At 36.8% G+C, this 27214-nt stretch overlaps 1 protein-coding gene across 1 annotated transcript in view; it reads left to right on the top strand.

The window, feature by feature from the left end:
* GALNTL6 (polypeptide N-acetylgalactosaminyltransferase like 6) overlaps nucleotides 1-27214 on the top strand; it is a 488603-nt gene that overhangs the window by 169375 nt on the left and 292014 nt on the right. Inside the window, exon 3 of the mRNA XM_075499243.1 lies at nucleotides 8119-8227. Coding sequence (XP_075355358.1) covers nucleotides 8119-8227 — 109 coding nt within the window. The remainder of the gene's footprint in view (nucleotides 1-8118; nucleotides 8228-27214) is intronic.

Genomic DNA, 27214 nt, shown 5'->3' with positions numbered 1-27214 from the left:
GCAACGGACAGTAACTGAAATACAGAAAAATCTGTTTAGACATACTGTGATATGGCCAGGATAGCTATTTGGTGCTATTCTGTCCCACTCCGCTGTATTCTTTTGGGGATTTAGAATACTTTTGCCTGTGTTACCCGAGTTGTTCTTAGCAGTCAGGAAACACAAATGTCAACTTTCTGGTTGCTTCTGTTTTATAGTAATAAGAGATGCCAGCACGTAACTCATTGTTTTTATAACAAATTAACTGAAATTGCCATGGTCCATTCACTGAGGTGATAATGGATGTTTTGGAAATGTTAGATGTTAAAAGAAATGAGAAATAATTTTTTGAGGGTATTTTCAACATACATCAGAGTTGTGAAGCTCTGAACTTTCCTTGGGGTCTCACCTGATATAGTCAACATAGTAGGAGTCCGTGGACCCTTTTCCTGATAACTTGTAAAATACATGTGTTTGAAATTCTACATCCTGAATGGCAGTGCGTACTGCGAGCTCTTAATCCATGAACAATGGATGCAAGACAGTATCTGTGCTAAAGAAGCTGTTAGTCTTCTCATAGCGATGTATATTATTAAACATCTGTAATCTTCCATAATTTGATGTGATAAATCACAACTTTCCAGCATGCAAATGCATCCTTACAGAGTTCTCATTCACCCAGTGCTCAAGTACTCATACACTGGGTCAATAGGAAATTGTGATGTTCTTAAAGCTCATGTTTTAACTTAGTTTTTTCTGCAGTTTTTTTACTTTAACTATACAACCATAGTGTAGCAATAACAGCTTTTATACCTGTCTATAAAAATCTCAGTAAGGAAATGCTTGGGGAGCTTGGCATTTTCTAAATAACATTATTAACAGCTTAATTTGGAATTGATGGCATGATGCTACTGGGTTGTCCATGATATTCGAGAAACTAAAAGCACAGAAAGTCTGATATAAGTGTTTCAAAAATGAAATAACCTTGAGTCATTCAGATGTCGCAGACTAAATCAAATGCTGCCCTTTTTTTGATGTGCCAGGCTAATTATTTCTAGTAATGTAAATGTCAGTGCAATGAACGCTTATTTGCTGTGGCATAACAAATAAATGGCACAGGAAATCTGAGCATATGAAGAAATTCATCATGTCCTCAACACTCTATTATATTGCTTCAAGTCAAGGGTTTAGAAAACAATGCAGGTTTGTATTTTTAAAAATGTTTTAAAAGTACTTAAAAATAAAGTAATAAAATTAAAAGGCAGTAAGTATATCTGAATGTATTCTGGTTTTTCCTTCTTTTTGAAAGATTCTGAGCTTTAGAGCCTTTACCATCTTCTCTTGATAGCAAATAGTAGTTCTCGACATTCTGCTGAACAACCTTTTGCTTCATCTTCAGTGTCTTTCAACCTGATAAGTACATCTAGGTCTACAGCAGTCGTAGGACGGGGTCCCTGAAATGTCCCTCTGGCTATGTCATCTCTTGAGTTCTCCCTGGGCATCTCTTGTACGTCCCTGAAGTGCCGCTCTGATGGGCAGCAGTTTTGGCAGGCAGTGGCTGGCCAGCAGCGGTGCGGGACTGACTGGAACCGTCTGAGTGGCATCGAGCGGTGGGTGCCCCAGTGGGCAGGGTGGCCACTGCCCACCCCCCACAGCCTGCCACTGCACCCGCTGCAGCCCCTGCTCCCCTCCCAGAGGGACAGCATCCCGGAGAAGGGCCCTGAGAAGCATGAGGCCTGGAGGTTCAGAACTATCAGATGTATTTTCAGGCTGTGCGATGGTATGTCTAGAAAAGATCATGGTAGATCCAAATTACTAGGTGCAGTACTTTCATTTTATGGTGATGGGAACTTCACAGGCGCTTAAGGACTGTATTGTACCTATTCACTCTGCATAATACTTATATACAGATCTCAGTTATGTTTGGCAGTTCGGATGTAAGCCCTTTTTTGTGTTTTAGTCTAACACTGAAGAGATACAGGAAAGGAGAGTCACATGGGCAATGTTCAGAGCTTAAGCATAGAGATGAGGTGTTTGGATTTTATACCTTTTCTATAGATCAGGCTACCCTATATCAAGCACATCCATAGGGGAAATAATATTTTGGTTTTCATCCCTAATTCCCTCAGCCAGTCACTGCACCAGAATGGATGTTCGTCATGTGTGGAAGTTGGAGAGCACTTGACTTCAAATTTTGGTGCTGTAGTGCTAATATTTCACTTTGGTAGTCTTGTGCTAAAATTTAGCATCAACCAAAAAAGGGGAAATCTTTCAAAATGAGTGGTTTTGATGACTGTTCCACCTCTTGGGGAAGAAGCTTCATGAGAATGTCTGTCTTCCTATGCTTGTAACCACATCAGAACAGAAATTTTATAAATGGACATCTTGTGATAGTGCAGTGGATTTATAATAAACATATGGTGGTATATCTAGTGATATCATCTCTTTAAAAGGTGATCCTTAACTTATTCTGATAAAGGAATTAATTTAATTGCTCAGGGGGTTCTGGTTTCTTTTTTTTTTTTTTTTTCTTCTTATTGTCTTGTTTGGTCAGAGTAGTTGGTCAGGGCTTAGAGTCCTGAGAGTTATCTGTGTTAGGAGGATGGAAAAAAAAAAAGTAAATTATGTGTTCTACACAATACTGTTTACAAACATTATACAGAATCTTTTATTTCAAGAACAAAGGGGAATCAAACAGTGGTTGTTTTATGCTTCTCTTGGAACATCCTTGAAGGTGTCTAATCTCAGTACTTCTTTACCGCTTTTCTTTCCCATGTGCATCTTTTCCTGAGCAGGAGCAAGTCCATACGTTCTAGATAATCTGATTTCCTAAAATTCATTAAACAATTGGAAATGGTAGTGCTGATAAGCATAGGATGTTTTTTTAAAGCAGTATTTGATTGTATATTGGTGTTTAATAAAATAACTCTAGAGCCAGTGAGCAAATCCTGAGGCTCAAAGTGAATCTGTAATTACCTCTTGGTTTTCTTAGAAAGGTGCATTTCCATTGATATATCATCTTCCTTTGCCTGAGTCCCCTCTAATTGTCTGTCTCCGCAGAGTGAAATTAAAAATAAATGAGTTATTCAATGAAGGCACTTGTTTCTGAGTTTAAGCTTTCAAATGTCACAGCAGAGAAGCTTTTTTTTCCCCCTCTGAGGGATCTAATAGTCTGTGAGTGAGTTTTTTGATAATTGTGCTATTTTTGGGGCTTATCATATTCTCTGTAATTGAACCAGATGTTGAGTCTTCTCTAGAGGAGAAGGATCTTCTGAGTCTGTGTAGTACTGTATCAGTCTTGCATCCCAAAAGGTTTGAGGTTAATGTGAAAATGAAATAGTAAGGCAGATGCTGTATGTAATGTTGCTGTAGGTGGGTAATCCCTTTTGGACCGAAACATAAAAAAATGTGCAACTCACAGCTGCATGCTACATGTAACAAATGGTTGGATGATAAATTGTTGTAGCATTTTTTTGACAGCCAGTCAAAATCCAGTTCTTTGTATGCAGAGTGATATTTGCTATTGTAATAGTGCTGCAATGATAAAAATAGTTCTTGAGTTCAGGAGGCTAAGGGCTGTAGAGGCAGACTGCGCTATTTGTGGGTGACTTACAGAAACGTTTTGGAGGGGAAAACCCTGAGTATGTTTCAGCTAATCAGCTGTGCTGGTTTCTCATTCCTATGTATTGATATAACTAAAGAATAGATATAAGCATTGCTTCTATATTAGGGTGAGTTACTGGGGGGGGGGGGGGGGCAGGGGTGCCTGGGCCTTCTCCTTTCTCATACCTTGGTTTCCTCTGGAAAGAAGCCCTACTGCATATGTTGGAAGGAACCGTAATGTTCTCCAGTCATGCTTCCCATTTCTTAGCCACTCATGTATACCAAAGAGTATTGTTGCCCTTGCAGTTACAGACACATGTAGAACTAAGTCTTCACACCAATCTTGCAGTGTTGCTGCTATTTAAATATATGAGAACCCAGAAAGTGCAAATAACAAATACGTATTCTCCAGAATACTTTGTCACCCATGATCTATGGCTCAGTAATTTGCTTAGCCACAGATTAATAATCCTTGATAAATTTTTCTTTTATGGGCTGGAACCCAAGTTTATTTGATTATTTGTTTAAATGTCTAAACTCAATTTTGTGCTGAAGTCATAAGGTATTTTATAGCATGAATTTAACAATTGTTAGTCTGGCTGCTCATATGTTACCCTAAAATGAACAATTCCTTTTGTTGCCGCCTTTAGCATTTCTACTTATGCAATGCGATTAATTTTATTTCAGTTTAGCCCATCAGTTTATGGTTAAATATGTGTTCAGCAAAAATTCAGAATCAGGATCTATTAGCACATTCCATCTTGTGAAGTGACTTCATATTCACCTACTTGTCTTTCTGAGATTGACCGTAGAGGTTAGGATGTGGTTTCTGGGCTATCTTGTGCGTACTTACAAGTAGCAGCGCTATCTTGGTTATTATTATCTAGCCATTACACCAGATAGTCATAGCCTGTGTATAGCAAAACCTATTATTCTAGTTTGATGCAGAATAGTAAATTATCAATGTATCCAAAAAGACGGAGAACTGAGAAAGAAAAGTAGAGAGTATGTAGTGAGAAGACAAGGCTAGAATAAAACTATGTAAATTATTTTCCTTCCCCCCCCCCCCCCCCCCCCCCCCTTTTCCTTCCTTTGCTTACTTGCCAGCTGGAGATGCTTTAGAAATGGGGGCTCTTCCAGTCATTGTCATCTGGAAGAAGGAGGCATGTGAGCATACTTAGATGTTAGATGGAATTTTACAATGGAGCCTTTTCACAGTTTTAAAACATTCCAGAAACTGTGTTTTAAGGTCTTTCAAAATGCAATTTGTTTACCCTTAGGCAGAAGTGAAATGGAGGAACCAGTTTTCCCAAGTGCTTTTGTATCTTGTTAAGCAATACAGCAACATCAAAAAAGAAAAAAAAAATTCCTTCAGTTGCTGACAAGGGAGATAGTTAGTTGTGGGACTGAAAGCAGTTCTGATTTCTTCAGAGCTATAGAATTTTCACTGCAAAACTCTTGCTCTTTCCAGAGAGTTTGGCTGTGAAACTCTACATCCCTTCCTAAGCCCTATTTCATGCTCACTGCAGAAGTAAAACTCTAGTGTGCACACAGGGTGAATTTCATGAAGTCCAGTCCCTCTAAGGGCCACAATGTTCACTCCCTATTGAGATTATGCTGCCTGAATATCACTCTTAGGAAGCCACTTGTGAGGGCATTGTATTTAATTCCCCCCTACATAGAAAGGATTTTATAGCTGAAAAATCACCATGGTATTGATTTCTCTTAACAGTATGTATTTTGATGGGAGAAAGTTAAGGGATTTATCGAAAAAAAAAAAAAAAAAAAAAAACCAAACAAACAAAAACAAACAAACAAACAAAAAAAACCACCAAAGAATCCAAACGAACCGCTCAGTCATTAAACAAGGATTTATGATGGCACCAACACTACATTTTTGGATTTGTTTGTTTCCTATTTCGTCTTAGGGCAATATGAGCCACAGCAAGACTTCAGTTAGCTTTTTGTGTATCACACAATATTCGGATTTATATTTATCCTTTTGCTAGATTAATTTTAGTGAATGTATTTATTTAACTATATTATGCTTGCAAGAGGGCCCCCTGGTACATTAGACTTGTAAATGTTATCAGGTAAAGTAACTACAAGTAATTAATATTTTTAAGAGTATTGGCATCAAAATGCAAATAGGCAACAGGAAACCAGCTGTAAACTCTACTACTCAGCTTTCTTTCAGTGTGCTGCAAACTTGCTATTTAAATCACTATTTTCAGGGAAAGAAGCCAGCACAGGAATAAAGGGTCACAAAAGTAAAGTTTATCCTGCTTTTGATAGTTTTGATAGTCTTGAATTTTTGGGACCAAGTGGTTCACACCAGCTGTATCCATATTGACAAGGGATAGAAGTTTAATTGAAGCCAGTCTGTCTGGGCCTGACTTTTAAAGAGCCAGTTAGTGCTTCAGAGTGGATGACTTTAGGAATTTGGGCTCAAGAATCGTGGTTAACGATGTTGCAGCCTACGTTCTACCTTATGCTTCTGACTTTAAAAAACAAGTTATTTAATATTACTATTAGGACATTGGCATTATTTGAACTCAAGAATTGTTGAAATTAATGAGTTCATTTCAAGGACGTGAAAGGTTAGATATTTTGATAACATGAAATAGTTTTATCAGGATATCTTCAGTTCTTCTTCAGTCCTTCCAGGTGTGAACCTCTGACTTGTATTATATTAAAACATGACAACAGAGTGTTTTCTTGGAATATGTCTGCAAAAGTTATAATAGAGGAATAAACACAAGCTTGATTGCATTTTGGTGATATGTAACATAAGTTACCTTTAATATCAAAACTAAAAAAAGTAGGTCATGCTAGCAGAACGTGATGGATTTTTCTCAGTAACTCAGGGATTTATTGGAGAGCACTGGGCTCACAACACCTTGCCCTGAATATCCAACATTCACAGAAATATCAGCTGACCCAACGCAGTGGTTTTATGCATGGATATTTGTCAGCCAGGATTTCTAGCATCCTTTGCTCAAAGGTAACCAGTCATGCCTGGCATTCCTCACTTCTTGCTTATGACTCTGAAAGCCTTCGAACCCCAGTTTTAAGGATGACTTAGCTACCAGGTCCACATCATGTAGCTTGGCAACCCTAAAAAGAGAAACCCTAACTGAAAATGCTGGGACAACTTCACTTGGAGCCACTGAGTAGCATCCAGTTTTGTGCTGGCAGTAGTGTAAAATCAGTAAGAGAAGATGGGTGAGTTTGAATGTTCATTGGGTTTACGTACTTCATACATGAAGTTCAGAGCATTGCTCTTACATATGCATACGATTTTTGTAGAGCTTTCAGTATTTCCTAGTAGAAGGCTGATTAAATCTTGCTTCCTCGGAACTGCCTTTCAAGTGTGTTTTCACATACCCTTCGATAACAACATTTGTAACATGCCTTATAGATACACCATTCATTCTGGACAATTTACTGGTTTAAATCTAGAATTAACAGAACTGGAGTTTTCATGTTAGTCCTAAGCAATGAATCGCTTCCTCACTTTCTTCAGCACAGATACAGTAGATCATCATCTTATAAAAATTTTCTCCACTTTTTTTACCACATTTTTTGTAAACCAGGTATTTAGAAAAAGGCTAACTTTATTTGAAACCCTCTGCAGCTTTGTACTACTTCCTATAGATCTAAATTTTCTGTACTTCTAATGTACTTGTAATGGTACTTTTCTGTTTTATTTTTTATAAAGTACCAGTATTTGGCAGAAAGAATAAGAAAAAAGAAAAGCTCTGGAAAGACAGATTCGCTTAGAAGCAAAAAGCGGTCCTTAGCTTTACCTGAAAATTTGGAGTCGGGAAAGAGGAAGTCAACTTACCAACTGCATGTTGCATGGAGGTTTTTTTTGTTGGGTATTTTTCTGGGAGATGCATTTGTTTGGTTTTTTCCCCTTATCTCTTACCATGGAGAAAGATCTACAGGATTTGAAAGTGTTTTGAGGGTCTCTTTGCTCTGTGTCTCTGATGCAGTGAGCCTGGCCATATGTGAATAGCTATAACTCATCATTAGTTATTCAAAACAAAAACAGAAACCACAACAACAAACCCCAAGCAAACAAACAAAAAAACCCCCCAAAATTAAAGGGGAACATTGGAGGGCGCTGAGTAACTGTAACTCCAATTTTGCACTAGTGATAGTTTAAGGAAAAAATCAAGGTACTTTGAGTTGAAGGATGAGGCATCTTTGAAACCTGTTCAGTTTTAGTGGTCCACTTAACTTCCATGAGCTTCTTGCCAAGCAGTCATAGCAGGACACTGCTGGAAAGAGAAATGTTAAGCACGAGTTGTTTGACATACTTCAACTGATTTTTTGTCGAGAAGTAAATTCATGGTTTTCTCACCCTATTTAGAAAAATAGCTTAATTGGCCACAGTAAAGTTTCAATATTTGCATTGAATAAACTGAATGTTTTATTTGCTTGTGCCATATTATAAGTGTACTTCTGTAATAATGCAAACCGTATATGTATGTATATATTTATTTGTTTGTGTGTTTACTGTTTTCACAGACACTTCCATTGGGGCTGGGAGATGGACAACTCTTTACCTGGACTGATGGCTTGAAAAGGAAGGACTGGCATGATTATGAAAGCATTCAAAAAGATGCTATGCGTTCAGGTATACATAAGTTCAGAGCAAATTTAATTGTTTTATTCATTCCTTCTCCATATTTTTTCTTTTAAGTCAGCTAAAAAGCATTCCTAACAGCCTTTTTTTGATTGCAGCATGTCACAAGGACATAGTGTTCTGAACTGAGGGGTCAGACCAAGCACAAATACCTTATCTCTGAAAATAGCCAAGTGAAAATAAAAATAATGTGTTTCATGCTAATAGCTATATAATGATTGGACAAGGAAATGGGCAAAAATATTATTAACAAAATATTTTTCAGGTTGAAATCAGTTGTTATACTGTGACTAATTATAAGCAAAAGTGTTGGTTTCCAAAGGGACATATGTTACTACTGAAGCTGAGTTGTCCTTAAATCAGCGAATAAAATCTGAGCCCAGTACCTATAACTGTCAAGAACATCCAAGGTTATGTTAGCAACAAACTTTGACCCTTTTACCATTGTCAAACTCGAATCCTTTAGTGTTGCTAAAGCTACTTCACTTCATTCTGACAGTCTAAAATTATTTGAAAATGGAAGCGAATTGTATTTGCAGATACACTGAAGGACACTTTGTTACAGTGAGTAATGTAATTTTAATGTACCTTCATGTGCTGTATGCCATATGTGCAAAGAAAGGTTTGTGTTCCTCTTTCTGTTAACAGAGCATGTTCAGATTTCAATCTTTCTTTTATAATATAATTTACAACTATTCAACATAAGATGAATTAAATTAAAAGGAAGGAAGGGAAACATCAGTTGAACTGTACCTTAATCAGTGTCTGAAAGTCATTATTTTACAAAGGCCAATCTACCATTATAAAATAAATTATGCTGTCTGGATCCTACTGTCAGAAGACAGCCAACACCTCCCCCAAAACACCTTTATAACTGAATGCAGTTGACAGATTCGTAAGACTTGGTAAGTACTTAATTTTGCAGGGGCCTGAACCAGTAAAATATTTCAAGTGTAGGTTAATTTTATAAACCGTTTTTCCCTTTCTCTTTTGAATTGTTTTGATCACTGTCCTGGTTTTGGCGGGGATAGAGTTAATTTTCTTCCTGGTAGCTGGTATAGTGCTGTGTTTTGGATTTAGGATGAGAATAATGTTGATAACATGCTGATGTTTGAGTTGTTGCTGAGCAGTGCTTACACTAAGTCAAGGACTTTTCAGCTTCTCATACTGCCCTGCCAGCAAAGAGGCTGGAGGTGCACAGGAAGCTGGGAGGGGGCACAGCCAGGACAGCTGACCCCAAGTGGCCAAAGGGCTATTCCATACCATATGATGTCACGCTGAACAAAAAGCTGTGGGGAGTTGGCGGGGGGGCGTGGCTGCTGCTCGGGAACTGGCTGGGCATCAATCAGCGGGTGGTGAGCAATTGCATTGTGCATCGCTTGTTTGGTATATTCTTTTGTCATTATTATTATTTTCCCTTCCTTTTCTGTCCTATTAAATTGTCTTTATCTCAACCCACAAGTTTTACCTTTATTTTTTTTATTATCTGCCCCGTCCCACTGTGGGGGAGTGAGGGAACGGCTGTGTGGTGTTTAGCTGCCTGCTGGGTTAAACCATGACAATCACTAACTAAAAAAACTATCCTTCCCTCCCACATGTGCTTAGGAGGAAAAAAGGTGGGGAGGGGGATGAAGTTGTTCTAGGCATCTTAGGAGTTGTCAGATCAATGTTAATTGTGTTCCAAATTGCTAAGTGTAAAATGACAAATATCTAAGAGAGAATGTACAAAATAGAAGCAGCGTGTACGTAGAAACATGCATATATGTAGGCAATAGCACATGTTATCTGGTTAGAATGGACCTTTTTGAGGGAAATGTACTTTTGATTCCTGAGTATGTAATGTGGACCCCATATGTTTTGGAAAATACACAGTAATACTTACGATTATCTCATGGATAGCTGTAGCATTACCAATGAAATGCAAGTCATTGCATGGAGTCAGCTAAGAAATTAGCAAAACATGTTATGTAGCTCTGTAATTTCCAGTCCTACTCCTAACATTATAACTGTAGTAGAATGCCCTAGTATGTGAATATTTTTTTCCAGTAAGCTTCTATTCTTGGTAATAATAATAATACTCTAACTTAAAATTTTCTGACTTATTTATGCTTTTATTGGCTTCCTTGTGATAGCGTTTGCTGAGTTTGACCATTTAAGAAATCTTTTTTAATGATTTCTATCTGTCATTATTATTCGTTAGATTAAATTAAATTTTAATGATTTTTTTCTTTGAAAATCACAATATAGTAATACAAATGCAAAGCTAGAGTATCTCAGTGCACTCTTTTGGGACATACTATATAATTTCTGTCCCTAATAACAAAACAAAATACAGCTGAAATCAACTTTTAGTTAAAAATCAATCTGAAGGTATGAGAATAACACCAGTGAAAGGGCTTCTCAGGACATTTCAGAAAAGGCAGTCAATGCTCGTTACACAGAAAAGAAGAAAAGACTGAAGTCTTTTTTTAATTCAGTTTAGCTGTTTATCTGTAAAGCTTACAATTTCCTAAGCACTGGGAATGTGGATTTTATAAATCTAATTATGGAGAGGTGCTAGTTTCTTCATGGCTAGTTTTTCTGTTTCAAGGCCAAATATTTTGTTCCCCTTTAATTCCACCAAATTAAAACCGATGTTCTTGAATTTGAGTGGTCTCTCCTCAATGGAAATCTTTCAATTATTTTGAAGTTAAAGAGGAAAGCCGTTTGCAACACGTGCAGGAAAAATGGCACTATTTGTATTTATTTCAATAGTTCTAGCTCATCTTTTTTGCCTCTGAAATTACAAATGATCTTGCATATAAATGCTGAAGTGAGCTCATGTTACTTTTGGTTTTGTGGGGCTTTGTTGGACTACCTGAGGTTCAAAGGTACGTTTATGGTGTTTCTACCATTAGTTCACATCCTGTTACTGTGATGATGGTACTTGAGAAGGACTGAAGTGAATAATGGAGTGGCAAGGCTTTACCTGTATAAGCTCCTGATGTAGCCAAAACATAGTCAATATTCAAAGACTCTTGCAGAGACAGAGGCTTCAATAACTGGTACTACTTTGTCAACTTCTCACTTATATGGAATTTGCTCATGGTCCTTCTAAGGTCAGTTCCCTTCAGCTGGAATTATTTGTTGAAGTCCTTTTGAGTGGAAAACACCCTTGTGGGCTTCCCACCTGAGAAAACAAAGGATGGTACAGATGCAATCACATCATAGCTGCTGCTTACTGCCACTGTTCCATCAGTGAGGGTCTGAATCTGTCTGGTGTTCGCTTGTGCTGCACATAGTTTTTATTTACCGTTCTTTGATAGCTTAGAGTCCCACTCCGTAGGATATCAGTTTTACAGCACAAGACACATTACATGTGTAGCTACTAGTTAATCTAAAGACCTGTGATATGTATTCATGGTGAGTATTTCTTGGGATGAGGTGCTTACTTTTGGAAAAAAAGTAAGAAACACACACTTTACTTGTGTGTTAAGAATAGAAGAAACACATCTGAAGCTGTTTCGCATAGCAAAGTCCAGGCAAGCCTCTTCACACACACACAAGCCTGTGTGTAAGATTACATCTAGACTTGGACATCAGATCGTCTTTTTTTAGTGCCCTTGTGGATTGTTATTCTGTTCTCAATGCAAAAGCAACGTACTCTTACTGGAGATACATATATATATGTGTGTGTGTGTGTATATTCTACTCCACTGCTAATGACATTACAGAAAGAAATGAGCTCCTCAAGGAGGTACACCAATGTAAGATATCACAGGTGGTATGGCCTGTAGTTAAGGCAGCAGTCTGGGAGTCTATAAATTTAAGTATACTTTCCAGTTTTCTCACAAGTATTTCATTTTCTCTGTGACTCGATTTCTTGGAAAGAAATAACACTTTCTGGCTCTGTTAAGAATATTGTAGGATATTGCTTCTTACTGGTGGAGAAAATGCAAAGCAGTCTTTGGAGTCAGAATTCCTTAACAGCTAATTTGTCCAACAGCCATATTTTTTCTGTACCCTGGTAAAAATCTGTAAATCAGCATGTGATGTGGGACTGCACTGCTATCAGTTTTGCTTATCACAGCAAGGTTCAGTGGGTTATGCACAGGTTTCTCTGAGATATTGCCATGATCGTACTGATACTGTTACACAGATGCACAAAACAGCAATCAGCTCCTATACCTATGCCCAGCTGTATCTTGTATAACAGAATACCTACTGTACAGCCACCACTGAAAGGAAATTATCATCCAGTCTGCTTAGATTTTCCTCTCTGACTTCAAACCATGTGTCATTTTGATTTGGAAAAGAAAAAAAAAAACCAAACAATCCAACTCAAAATCAATAACTTGCATTTTCTGAACTTAGTGGGACACACAGATGGGTTAAAAATTCCCCACTGACAGATCTTCAGATACAGTTGGCATGTGATGATTCCTTCATCTCTAGAAATGATGATGCAATACTGGCACAAATGGTTACAATTTAATAAATGATTTCTTAGTAGTCAAATGCAAGGTCAGTGAAATAGATAATTCGGGCCATCCCAGGTAGGTCATTTTCTTGCAAAGATGAAATGACTTGGGGATCTGCAGGTTACTTGTGATGTATTTTCTGCCATGAATGAAAAAACTAAAGTGGTCCTAGATAGATATGAAAAGAAATTAATTTACATGATACTGGTAGAAGTATTATTTAGTCAGTCAATGTAGATGGAATGCCCAACCTTTCTTAAGGAAATTACATATGGATCTTTGCTGAAAAAGAACATTACATTGAAAGCATCATGATGTTTAGTGTTGATGTTTTCCAATTCAGACATCCCAATTTTTATTTAAAAATGATGCTTTATCTTGGAACTTGATTGTTGTAAAAACCCCAAAATGGAGGGTTTTTTAAAAACTGAGTTATTTTTAAATCCCCAAAATTTTTTTTTTCTTTGTCTAGAAAAGAGGAAATCAGTTATTCATGTGTTCCTGTTGCTTACCTTACCTGTAGAGAACTTTTGAGACTCAGAGGGCAGCTAAGTGAGGCACAGGAATGATACTGCTCCAGGTGATTGAGAGATGAGTTTGTTATGCTTGAGAAGTTTCCCCATACTTATTTGTATTACTAAAGGTTGTTCTTAAAAAAAAAAAAAAAAAAAAAGCCAACAAAAACAACAAAAAACCCAACCACACTGAGACACAGTATTGAAGACATTTGTGCTGGATTTTGTGCTTTGGTTTATGTTCTTTAAAAGGTTCACAAAAGAGCACCCCTATTTTAAATTTATATATAAACTCACTAACCAGTGCCTACTCCCTCTGTTATTTGAAGGAATGACTACACCTGGATACACTGTTCATTTAGGAAATGCATTTCTTGCTCTTTTCAGATACTTCGATAAATAACCTTTCATATAGCCAGATTTGTCATCCTATACCTATTGTCATTGTGTTCTGTATTTAAAATTTCTAATTCTGTCTGGAATCTTCATAGTTCTCTGACCGCTATGATAGAATGATTTTGACAAGTTATTTGTGGGGTTTTTTTGTATGCTATGATGTTTAGTCTTGCTTTTTTATTATGAGTTAGGAAAAGCACCGGAACTACTTCTCTAATACCAATTAATTTGCTGTTATACTTACAGCTTATTTCTCTTTCACAAGTTTTTAATGCAGTTTCAATATTTGCAATCTCTCTGAGTGGAAATAAAACTTGCAAAACAGTTCTAAGGATTTTAGTTGGCTAAATTTGATACATGAATGCAAGAAGCCAATAAAGGAAATGTGCTGTTGAGTTGCCGAAGTACTAATTGCTATACTGTCGGTAGAACAGGGAAGATAGCCAATTAGTTGACAGTTATCCAAGCCCTGATTTACTCAAAAGCAGAAAGGAGCATTTAATGACTTATATTAAATATACTGCTCATCAGTACAGAATAGACGTAGTGAAATGAAAATTATTTCATTCAGTCATCCCAATCACTTCCATTTTTCTCTGAATATTATTCTGCCATTACCTCAAAAACAGTGACTGAAATACAGAAAAAGGAATGCAAAAGTTTACCTTAAAAAAAGAAACGAACAAAAAGCCCCAAAAATCCCTTCTTGACTAAACAGTTCTGATGGATACTTTAGGAAGAAAAAAAATAGGAGTTTACTCGTTTCCACTTTCTGAAGTCACCCATTAAGTCAATCAGATTTACAATGGAGGGGGTGGGAACAGCATAAGCTAATCAGAGAAACTGACTTTATTGGAGCTGGTATGTCATGCTGTCTTTTTGACAAGAAATCAGCATTTAAACTAAGAGATGTTTCTATTAATTTAGTTTCCTCTGGGAATACCACTGATGACATGCCTTGATGAAGAATATGCTTCATTTGCATTAAAAAATATGAGAACTATAAACAAATGCAAATCTTACATCTGCCATCATTTTTGTTTCGGCAAGTAGTAAACAATGTCTTATGTATATCAGAAGAGCGTTCTTGCATTGCAGTTCAGAGTTGTGAGTGCACCCTGTGTAAACGCGGCTTGTGTTGTAATAACCTAGGTCGCTACCGGTATGGGTATTAGTCCAGCTACAGCAACACTGATTGTATCAGGGAGGTGTAAGTCTGCCTGCATCTCTGGATATAGGCATCCTGGATGCTGAAGCCCCTGATACTGGCATTTATCACCTGCTCAGTTGGCAAGTTTCTTTGTTTCGTCAGATTTCCCTACTTCCCTTCAGTTGTCTGGGGAGGGAGGGCGCTGAGGACATCTATCAAGATGTTCATTTCAGGAGCATGGCAACTGTTGTGGCACCAAGTGGCCGCTGATTTTCCAGGCTCTGTGCAGAACTAGGAGTCTGAGATCCCTGAATGCTCCCATGAGGGATGAGATTCACAGGAGAGAGCCGTGAAGGCCGAGGGTAGTAATTCAAAAGCATCCATAAGAAAATTCTGTTGATTCCACCTCTATCTTTATGTCCTGGGTAGTGAGACTAAGTCTCCTAGAAATTCAGACAATGTCATTGTTACTCCATTTCTGAAAGTTCTTGTATCTCTTTCCCTCAAGAAATTCTCAGCTGTATATGCTCATCAATTACGAGTAATAGCAGTAATGATGAATTACAGCCCTTCTCAGATAAGAGCAAGGACTCAAATGTGTAATTCTTGGGCTTTTAAAGAAGTACAGACTGATTGTTTATATTTAAATATGGTGCTATTTCTGATCATGAAAAGCTATTTCCAGCTGCAAGTGATAGCTTTCCCTTTGTAAAATACTGCAAAAGGGGAACTGGAGGAATAGAAAAATGGAAACTTTCCAGCTGAGCAGAACTGGTGGAAAACAAAAAATAAGGTTTAATTTCTGAACAAATTTTTATCAATTCTATTAATTAAATTAATAGCCTATAAAGTGATGTAGAAAGATTGCATAGTGCAAGTTCTGTAGTGGTTTTTTGTTTTCAATTTCTGTTTCACATTGTTTTGGAAAGGAAACATTTCAAAGGACTATTCTTTAAATACTGTCCTTTTTTTTGTTCTTTATAATGGTTTGGAGATATTTTTGACTGCTTGCATATGCATGCTGAAATGATTATATTCTATGAGGGGCATTGAAAATTCACGGTAATTGAAAGTAAATTTCTGAGAGAACGGTAACAGGTAAGGAGCTATGTTTATAGCACTAAATATAAATTTATTAAAACCTTTGTCTTCAAAAGATATTAGTTAAGGAATTGATAAAGTGACTTCTGAGATGTGGCTGTCAATATTTTGATGTTTGACTGTTGAGCCATTTTGCTCCCGTCTGCTAAGATCTCAGAGGAAACAACTTCTAGAATATACTGTATCACCCAATGGTTATCCCAGCAGTTATCAAGCCATTTGCACACTCTTTGTTCCTCCTATTTGTATATTTAGATAGCATGTGGAAGCCTTATGTGGAGGGAAGGAATGAAGATTTTAGTTCTGTCCTATGTTCAATATAGTCTTTACCTTTCTGCTTCTTCAAAATGTTATCTTGACTGGGAGAAGGGGATTTTAAAGATCTTGACCTTTACATGCCTCAGTGCAGGCATTTCATAAAGATTAGTTCCATAAACAAACAGACAGTATGTTCTATAGTTCTACAAACAGACATTCATACACATTAGTTCTATAAACAAACTAAACCGAGACATTGAAAAAGAAGTGTGAACTGTATATGTTTGTGATGAAAATTGAAATAGAATGAAATTGTATTTTGGGGGTGGAATGTTAAAAGGAGGCAGAAGAATCAAGAGTGCTTTTGTACAGCAATAAAAAGTAGTGAACACCTGAGATTTGACTTCTGTGTGACCTAAAGAAAATGTGCACTGGTGATTTTTTTTTTCCATCACTTCTGTTCAAGAATTTTTGATAATAAAGTGCAGTAGAATAATTTCCCCAAACTTGTGTGGTTAATCCTTATCGTTTTGAACACTGCCCATTCTTAAATTCAGAAGAACTTGTCAAAGCCAAGCCTAGTGCCAGAGTGCCTCTAGAAGATATGAGGCAGCATCATACAGAAAGCAACATTAAATGTAATTCCCTGTTGGTTATGAAAAAATTAGTTCTGTGATACTTGTACAGATAAATATAATCAAAGTTGTGCAGGGAAAGAAGCGTATACTAAAATATTGATTTACTTATACCATATTTCAGATGGGATTATACACTGGGAATTCTGTCAGCATTATATATTAAACAAATTTACTAAATTTAATTTAGGCCTCTGAACTTGCAATTCCTTTAGAAAGAATTTGAGAACTTGCAATATAATTGGAAATGTAGTGGTAGCCAAGTCTCAATAAACAGTCATAACCTAATTGTTCATAGAATTAATCACGAATATGCTTCATGCAGTTTACAATGTATTGTTTTGTAAAAGGGAAGAATGTTCATCGTTTTATCTTAATGCAAGTCTGACATGATTGAAAAATTCTAAAATGTAATGTTAATCATTGCTTGTCAAGAAGATGGCATATAAAGGATATATAATATGAAAGAGATGGTTACAAACTACTGCAGTTACGTAAAGTGTTTCACATATTAAAACACATTTGCTCTGTAAATGTAACGTGCTCTAGACTGTGATCTGATTCTTACTCAAGCTTAAAGGACTGGATGTCCTATTGAAGACAGTGAGACCAGATTGGAGCCAGGTGCCACGCACAAATAAGGGTATTATACTCTCAAATATTGATTTGGAAAGAGAGATTTTTCAGTGATGCCTTCTCCAGAAGTCTAAACCCTGATATCTAGAAAATATGGTTTGTTTTGGTTTTTTTTCACAAGTGCTTAAGTTTTTCCCTGGACGACTACAAACTTGCTTCCTCAGATTGTGAAATGGCATCTCACAGTAGTAAGTGGCGATTTGGGGTTAGTGCACACCCCCACTGGACCTCAAGTTACACCCTGATATTACACTGCTGCAGAAGCAGCCAGGAAGTGTAAGGCTGTGGCTGTATAGCATTTGTCTCTGTCGGAAAACTGTGCACATGATAGAACTAACTCTTCCCCCTTAAATCTCTATGTAAAAAGGAGTTTATGTGTGGCTGTAGGTCAGAGTCAAGCTTCCTTTTTCAAGCACAATGACTCTTGTGATCTGAGTACTCACAGCAAAGACTTGAGGCACTTCTTGTGGTTGAAGTTAACTAGATTCTTCCCCTGTTCTTCCCCACGCCTTTGAAGACTCATCAGTGGTACCAATTACATGTAATTGGTAAGTTAATTTTTAAGGACTGCCAGAGAGGCCAAGGAAAGGGGAACAGAGTTCATAATAAATCCCTTTGACTCATATTAATTAGAGCACTGAAAATGATCTTCAGTGTACCTATCTGTACTGGGTATTGGCATGTTGATTTTTACCATGACAGGCAGAAAGAAAATTGTATTTCCAGTAACTTGGCAAGAAATGTCTATGACTACACTGTAAACCAAAGATACATATTCTAGCTTGAAACTGATGTCCAGATTTCAAGAAGTGCTCTGTTATAAAAATTGTTCAAGTTGCTAGTCTTTCATCTTTCTCTATATTTTCATCTGTGGGGGGAAGGGTTGTGTCAAATACTTAACAGACCAAACTCTCCTCTCTAGTACCTTCTCCCCTTGTATTTGAATGTTGATCTCAATGCTTACACAAGTTTAAAAAGAGAGAAACAAACAAGCCAAAGCAAAAATAAAATTTAAAGAAAACACCAAGAATCAGATGCCATCTGCCAATTAACTTGTGATATTCCCAAGTATATTATCACCCCTTCTGTACAGTGGTGAAGATCTGTCAGTGGATTCACGTCAGTATTAGTGATGAAGTGCTGATGTTAGTGATTGTATTTAATGTGTAATACTTGTGGGTTTGGTAGAGTTTCTACCTGGAAGTAAGTGAAAAAGGAGGGAAACTTGACTTTAGAAGTTTTGGGTGGTTTTGTTTGTTTGTTTGTTTGTTTTTGAGGGAGGGGCAGGATGTGTGTGTGAGGGGACGTCTTGGCTTAAATCTGTCTTTTAATTTGTCACTTGCAGTCGAGGAAGGTGTTTTGGGTTTGGACACTGTTAGCACCCTGTTGTCTTTCTCCTTTTGCTTAAACTTTTTCAGGACCAAGTGAAATTTAATAGGAGTTCATCAATAGATACTAGTTTTCTTTTTTTCTTTAAAGAGAAATACATTTTGTAATTCTGCAAAAGGAATTTTATCTGGATAGTCTTCTAAAACATGTGGCTCATTTGCAGGGAGAGTTTGAAATGAAGGAACAGCTGAGAGACCTTCAGATTAGACCTGTCTTTGTGTGGAAGGAAGAGGAGAGCTCTATCGACAATTAAACTGAGTTGGTTGTCTCTCGTGACAGGTGTAAAAATTATCAAGTTTGTCAGTTCAAGGCAATTACTGCTTGACTTAGTGGCACAAAGAAACATTGTTTTCTTTTGTATTTCGTTTTCCAGTTGTTGCTTGTTTTGATGTGAAAACCCCAATTCAAAGAAGAAGGGGGAAATGAATCCTGACTGAACTGTGGCACAAGAGCTGGAACAAGTACTTGACAGCAATTACAGCATATCCAGACCATACTTTTCAGTTCAGAAGCAATGACAAAAGGGAATTTTTCCTTACTACTTTTGTGTTGTCTTTTCAATTTAAAACATGGAATAAGCTGCTGTCAACCAGCTTTAAAGACTATCTCTTTTAAAGATTTAAGGAAGACATTCCTTTAACCTGAATCCAGGTCAAAAGACCCATAAGAGGAAATTCAGTTTTAAAGGTTTGCCAAGGATTGACCAAGACTCTTTTTTTGGTCTAATCTACATAATACTTGAGGGAATTTGCTACCAGCGTAGTATGCCGGTGCCACGTATTACCTGCACACTAGTCAGTAACCTTGTGTGTTACAGACTTCATTATCTAGAATAACTGTGACTATAATCACAAGCATGCCATTCCAAAGAAATTAGAAAGCTCTTTGCACTCTAAAATTCACCAGTTGCTTTCCTTAACATTCAAATTGTTAAGGTTCTTCAAAGATTGTATATAATGTATTGCTGTATGACACTATCTATGTGCTTCTATTTGACTTCATGTTGTAAACTTAGTTTTTTCATGTATGGAAAATACAGTTTAGCAGAGGACATAGTTAAATTCACCAACATAATTTTGGATTATTTTTTAGCCTTTTGGCCTTCAAAAGGCCAAGATATTTGGATTTAACAATCATTCCTAAAAAAACCCAATAAATTGTGCCTACTTTCCTGTGATAGCTTTTTTTCTTTTGAGGGTATGAATTAAGCTTGCACGTACAAAAGTCTAGTATAGTTATCACAATGCAGTTTATGACTTAAATATGTGTAAGGTGACTTTCCTTTCTTCTCCTTCCTGTTTTCATTAATCAAGCTGACAGAGGAAAATTATTGGACTGGTGAAACGATTTGCCTGACATGCGATCAATATATATGAAAAGGCAGAGATATATGATTGTTTTGCTATAGGCACTAGCCTTATAGACACTAGCTCATCAAATTATGCTCTGTAATCACTGCTTCTCAAGGAATGTGGCTACCTTTTGGCTGTGGTTATGTGACACAAAGTTGTCTGCCCTCCATGCTTGCAGTGGAGTGGTATCTGGGAGAATCTATCCTCCTTCTAACAAAAAGAAAGTAAAAAAAGGAGCCACATTTCTAGGAGTGGCATTTTGTTCTGCCAACCTGCGTGAAAGTTCTGCTGTCTGCAAGCTGGAAACAAACTCTTTTTTTAGGCGATCTTAACTAAAAGGCCTGCAGGTGATGTTGAAATGTGAGTAGTAAGACTTGCCAGGAAATTCAATGGAAAAACAAAGTAACTTTAATGCTCAGATTTAAAAAAAAAAATAAAAATCAAGGTATATTTTTAAATTGCATTATCAGTATTCTTAAAACATGGAGACAGTCTTGCTTTTGGTATTTGTCAGTCAATTTACTCTGAAAAGAGGTTTATATTTTTATATTTTTAAAGGATACCTAAAGTAATTTCAGGTTACTACTATTTTACATGCTGATTAATTGGATAGCGTGTATGTGTTTTGGAAACTTTGGTCAATGTCTATTAGGCTACTGATGCTTCTGGTTGCTCCTTGCATTATTGTTCCATGGCAGCTTACAAAAGGTGAGACTGATCCTGAAGCACAGTGAGTACTGGTGTTTAAATCGGGGAAGGAATAGTCCAGAGGACAAGATAGCAGACATTAAGAAGGTGCTGATTCCCTTGTCCTCCCAGGTCTGTTTTCCTGCTCTTTCGAAGGAAAGGCTGTTCTGGTTATTGAATACTTCGAGTGACTCTTCAGGGATTTTATAGTTGAGAGACTAATCTAATTTTAATATCGTCACGCAAAAATTAAAAGAAGCCTCTAAATAAATAACATGTTAGTTTATTTGGTTTTTTGATGTATTGTGTTCCCAGCTTTTACTAAAGCAGTTATACTGGGAAGAAATCCAAACTTCTTATACTTCAGAAAGAAGAGTGAAAGCTGTGAGCTGTTAAAGTTCTAGAGGGCTGACATTTTAATTAGCTACTGTTAATCAGTAATATACTGCCACTTCAGTATGGTATTTAAATGACTTTTTTTCCCCAGTTTATACAACCATCAACTGTTTTTAAAGTTTGTAATAAACTATGATACAAACCATGTTTTCATATGTTTTTTTTCTGAAGAATCTGAATTTTTACATGGAAGTTATGAGACCCTGAGAATTTCTTGGCAATGTCCTATACTCAGGTAACATTTTTTCATTTTGTATCTGTTTTATTTAGTGGATAATAACTACACATCTCAAAAATGCTATTAAGAGTACTGACAAAAGGATAGATTCTTGGCTACAATTTTAGCCCACTGGCATAGTTCAGTTCAGACCTATTATTTGAGGGAAGCTTAATCTCACAGTTGTAAGAACTAAGTTCAGGAGCTAAATCCCCATTTTGAGAAGGTCCTTTAATGATAATCCTTCAGGGCAGCTGTCTCTCTGAATGCCCAGATGGAGAACAGTTTATGTTTTCAGATATTTCTTGGTCAACTGATACAAATGAAAGGGAAAAGAGAAAAGGAGAGGAATTGATTGGAAGGTTTCTCATTGCTTAGTATAAAACCTGAATGTACCATGTAGGGATGGTTTTTTTTATTCATTTATTTATTCTTAGCAAAGACTCTCAAAGGCATATTGAAGGATAGATTCTTTCAATAAGCTTAAGTGTATTTCATGCATTTTCACAGACCATCTGGATGATGAATGTATTGTAAAGGAAGTGAGCTCATTACTAGTGATTTCTGTCAGCGACTAGTCTGATTTTAGCAAAAGCATCACAGATTTTGGAAAATGTATTCTGAAAATATAACAAACAAAAAAAAATCAAGATTCAGTAATTAGAATGAATATCAAAAATTGAAAACATTTTGAAATGCCAAATGTAACCTTGTACAGAAAGTCTTCCTCGATGTGGAGCATCAATTCTTAATCCAGTCCCAGTCCTCCGTCATAATTTCTCTCAATTGTAATAATACACAGTGAGGCTTTTAACTGTTTTAAAGATGTAGGTTTACTATTTAAGAAAGTACAGGAAAAATTAAATTAGACGTGCAGAAACACCTTCTGTAAGTTAAAGCATATCAAATGAATTTGAAGATGAATTAATGGCAACAAAATAGACAAGCTAAGTGGTTTTTTTTCCCTCTGGAAAATATGAGGAATTATGATTTCTTTCTGCTTTTCTAGTTTCAAATATACTTGAAAAATTAAAAGATGGAATTTCTGGTAATGCTTCTAAAACAAAGCCTACAATTTAAGTTAATCTCTGCTTTATGTCCTGCTCTTCTGTTACCTGTTGTTATGGAGGGCTAGGGAAGTGTGTTTGCATGCTCTCTTAGCACGATTGCTAAAGATCCCCTCCCTTCTTCTCAAAGGCTGGATTTATTGAGGGGCTGTTGATCATACAGACAAAAGTAAAATTGAGAATTACTGTGTGCTGCGTAAATACATAATGAATCTGCATAATCGAATTTAGCATTTTTTCTCAGTGAGAAAGAAATTTTTAGGGAGTTGCTTCATATACTTTTGAAAGTTAAAGCTGTGTGTAGGTAAGACTTTTTGGGTTGATACTTGAACCTTTTTTCTGTCTGTGAAAAAATTAGAAAGTATTGTTTTGGTTCACAAACAGTATTTTTAAACTGGATGTCTATCCTTTGATAGTGTTAGTTAAGTTTTGTCATTTATATAAGATTTCAGAATTACAAAGACTGTAATTTTAAAAGTTTGGTTTTCAAAATATATTTTTTTATTTGCTTCTTTTACCCCAGACATCAACAAAATGAAAGAAATTTGGCAAATACTTTTGGCTGAATCCAAACATCAGTTTTCAGCAAATTCACTTTCTCAAAAAAGTTCCCAATGGGCATATGCAGGTTCCTGCTGAATTATGCATAAATGTGGACCTTGGGATAAATATTTAGTTGTGTTCTGTAGGTGATGAGTTGTCCTTTTGAGTAGAAAATATTTTAAACTAATTAGTTGAAAATCTGTTCAGTTCATTGCTGAAGGTGATTTTTTGAGTCCACATCTGCCTCTGCTTGATTCCACAGTATATATTGACTAGAAATTTCAGTTGACTTTAGTACAGGAAATGTACTCAAATTTGTGTCAGGGATTTGAAAAATAGTTGGCAGTAATTAGAGTCCTCTTATTCAGAAAGAGGTGAATCGATGGCAAGGGAGGAAAAGGGCTGTGTAGAGCTGTGCTCATAGCAGGTCAAGCATTAAGTTTAGTTCTGCTTACCACAAGAATGTCAGTCAGTCGCAAGGCTCTTTCAAATGAAGAATGTGTTTTAAACCACAAAATGCATGATAAAAGGCAACATTAATGATTGCAGCATTAGTGGTATCTTGTAAGAAGAGGGAAAGGCAGCCACTGGGAAGTGCGGCAGCGGTGAGTATATGCAGCAGTGTATGTAGTATTGAAACAGTTTTCAGAAGAGTAATGTGTCTGATTTGCCAAAAGAAAATATGAAAAGGAGAAGAGCACTGAGATTCAAAGTGTTACTTTGGGTGTGGTAGAAAAAAAATTTATTATGTTCTAAGTAAAGCCGAAGGACTTAGGTAGACCAATCCCAAGAAAGTGACATAACTTGTTTCAGTTGTTTATCTGCCATAACTGCACCTTGCTATATTTTAACATGTTAGTACAGTTCCCTGGGCTATATTGCTTGTCTGGAGGATAATTCTAGTACTTCTGAACTGGGGGGGGGGGGGGGGGGGGTGGTCTGGTTGTTTGGTTTTTTTTATTAAACCATGTAATTATTTGCATACTCTGCTTCAGTTTCATATTAAACTAATTATCATCTGAGAAATATGGCACTGTATTTTATAATGTATAGATCCAAGTGGACCTGAAAAAATAATAAAATACATATATACTACCTGAGGAGGTTACCTTCTTGGCCCTGAGTGTGCAAACTCTGCCTGCTTATGAACACTCTTCTCAGCTGTACAGAAGGAAGAAGGATGGCCTTGTCACTGCGTCACTGTGGTGGGAATCAGGTGGCATAGTTCTTGTTCCTGGGTCTGCCTCAAACCTTAACTGTGAATATTTATTATCTCCATTTGTAAGAATGGATTTTTTTTTTTTTTTTCCTGGTAGGTGTCTTACAGGGTAAATCTAAATTTGCTGTGAGCTGTGACACCTCATGTATTCTTTCTCTGTAGGATATGCATCATGGAGTAGTGCTTCTAGTGCAAGAGTGACTATGCTGTTGCACACTGTTGACTCATACATAGCTAAATTCCTTTTTACAGGTTATTCCATCTTCTTTGTGCAAGAGCCACAAAGCCAGCTTTTAGAGCTAGTTTAGGTTGAATTAATGAAAAAAAAAATTTAAAGAACTCCTATTAATAGATTTGTTCCATGGAACATCCTGTTTATTTTCCTGTGATGATATGTGGTAAATGACACATGGTTATAATACATCTTAGAATGAAGGAAAAAAGAGGGGGAGGGAAAAGTCTTGTGTTAATTACAGCCCTTAGAACCGTATCATTTTGTATTTCTGGGCTTTCCAAAACTGTACCTACGCAACTGTAATTTTGCATTAACTTTGTGGAGCTGTTTAGTTCCTGTATATACCATGTTAGTAACACTTTAGTTTGAGCTTTTCTAAGAGATCATCTTGGACGCGTGCATTAATTATAGAAAACCCACTGGTACTAGAGACTATTAGAATGCCCTTTTTGGTGCAGTTTGTGTGAATTAATTTATTTAAGCACTGAAACAAACACCTTGCCACTATTAGTAGACTTTTTTTCAGGTAATCTTGTTCCATAGTAGGTCCTTTTTATCCTAGCAGGTCGTTCAGTTACTAAACCAAACTGTGAAGCCTTTTTTATGCTTGAGTTCTGTTTCTCACATGCTTGCTCATTCAGTTGGCTCTGATTAATGGTCTACAGCCAGGCTGTTCTAATGTTAAATGAAAAAAGCATTCCGGTGACTGTGGCATTTGGTGATAAGTAGTTAGACTAAATTGAAGATGTACTGTGCATCCCTTGGCTACAGAGTTATGATTAGATTCAGCTCAGCCTGCAGAATTCTACTGAGGATATTGCTGCTCTGCTGTAGTGATAGAGCAACTCATATCAAAACAGTATGTGTTGCTGCTTGTCTTGCATTGTACACTGCGGCATTCTAAATACACTGGACATTCCAAATATTATGGGGGGTTTTCTTCCTTTTTTTTTTCCTAGCCTTACTGAAGTGGGAAAGTGGGTAGAATGAGTCATTCTGCCCACCAAGCCATTGTAGTACTTGCAGCAAGTATTAAAAGCCATAGATTTTTAAAAAATGTTCTTACTTATTTTTGTGAAGTGTTTGTTCAAGCCTTCAGACAATTTACTTTTCAGAGTTCATATGCAGTCACCTTTCTGCTGAAACACAACAATGCCACTGGTTAACCTCGTGATGTATTTTAAAGCAATCACTTTCCCCACACACACTGTATTTTTACTCCGCAATGCATATGTTGGAAATTCAGAGGCTGCATTTTGAATGTTTCAAATGGGTGAAAACGGTGAGGGATACGCTAATGTTCCATAAAACACAGGCTATAAGACTTAGGAATTAATTGTTGATTGAGAAAATGCACATATTTAAGATAAAGCATAGTGTCTTGATTTCAAATAACCAAAACAAAATGAGTGATATAAAAGTTAGCATAAGCAGAGTTGGATTGTTCCAACTGTTAGCTGTATAATGCACCTTTTCTGCTAGGACACAACTGCCAACAGCAAGGGCCAAGTTGAAATTTAAAGTGATATCTAGTAAAATGCCTAGATACCTGCAAGAATTAATCTCGAGAGCACTGAGCTCATTTTTTCTTCTTGCAAATTAATTGACTCAGTAAACAATATTTTATTAAAGGTAAACAAATAACATATAAGGGCTAATTCCTTAAGTATAACAATAACAATTTTGCAGTCCTCTTTGGCAAGGCAACAGCTAGGCCAGCTGATTGTTCCCCACTCCTGAACTAAAACCTTCCTTACTCTTGGGAGCTGCAGAGTCCTGCAATGCAACACGGCCCAATTCAAGTTGCCAGAGCTTTGGTGCTGCGACCTGGGGCTTCTGCCACTCTGCCAGATGTTGCTGTTTCTTGCTCCACTTGCTATGCTGCTTCATTCTTCTGCTCACCACCACTACTGCTCTTCTCATCTTTTAGCCGCCCTGCCTCACCACTGTGTCTTTTGGTAGCAGTTTCTGTTGATTCAGCTGATTCAGCTTTTAGGAAGAGTGCGTGAAGCACTACCATGCCCTTAGTGTATATGGACTACTGGTAATCAGCTTCTTCCACTTCATGGACTCTTAAAATCTCATGCTATCTTTTTCTTTGCATTTGAACACAGAAGTTATGATCTTAGATTAACATTAAGAGTCAGCCCAGGCCTGGTTAGCCTATGGAAATCTGGAAATTATGTCTAAAGCCATTAAAAAGCTGTATTTTATAATTATTTGTTTTCACTTTGGTATGCATTTCTTTTTACAGAAAGGCTTCTCAAGCATAGTAAGACCAAATATGTAAAATAAGTACATTTCAGCGGTTCCCATTTGTCCCTCTTATCTCCTTTTCTCTCCAGGAAATGCTTTTCCTTTATCTACCTCCTACCCAGTATGGGATTTCTTTTTGTTGAGGGATGGGGGAACCCATCACCATTATAAGTTTCGATCTCATTTCTGTGTTAGCAACAGGTCCCTTTCATTTCTATCTCATGTGAATGATAAGCAAACAATACTATAAAGATTCAACTGTAGTACAATATGAATGTACTCTTTTAAATATTTTAAGGAGCATATTCTTTTCCCTTCTCTGTTTCTTTTGTTGTTGGGGTTTGGTTTTTTTCAGTTCTGGATGTGAGCAGGCAGTGACATCACAACATTTAAAGTTGTATCTTTTTCTCACTTTTTTCTCCCAAACTATGCTCTTTGTATAAAGCCATTCCTGAAGAGAGGCAGT

The sequence above is a fragment of the Mycteria americana genome, chromosome 4, assembly GCF_035582795.1.
Source record: "Mycteria americana isolate JAX WOST 10 ecotype Jacksonville Zoo and Gardens chromosome 4, USCA_MyAme_1.0, whole genome shotgun sequence".
Taxonomy (NCBI): domain Eukaryota; kingdom Metazoa; phylum Chordata; class Aves; order Ciconiiformes; family Ciconiidae; genus Mycteria; species Mycteria americana.
The sequence above is the reverse complement of the archived record's forward strand: the minus strand, read 5'-3'. Positions and strand labels throughout refer to the sequence as shown.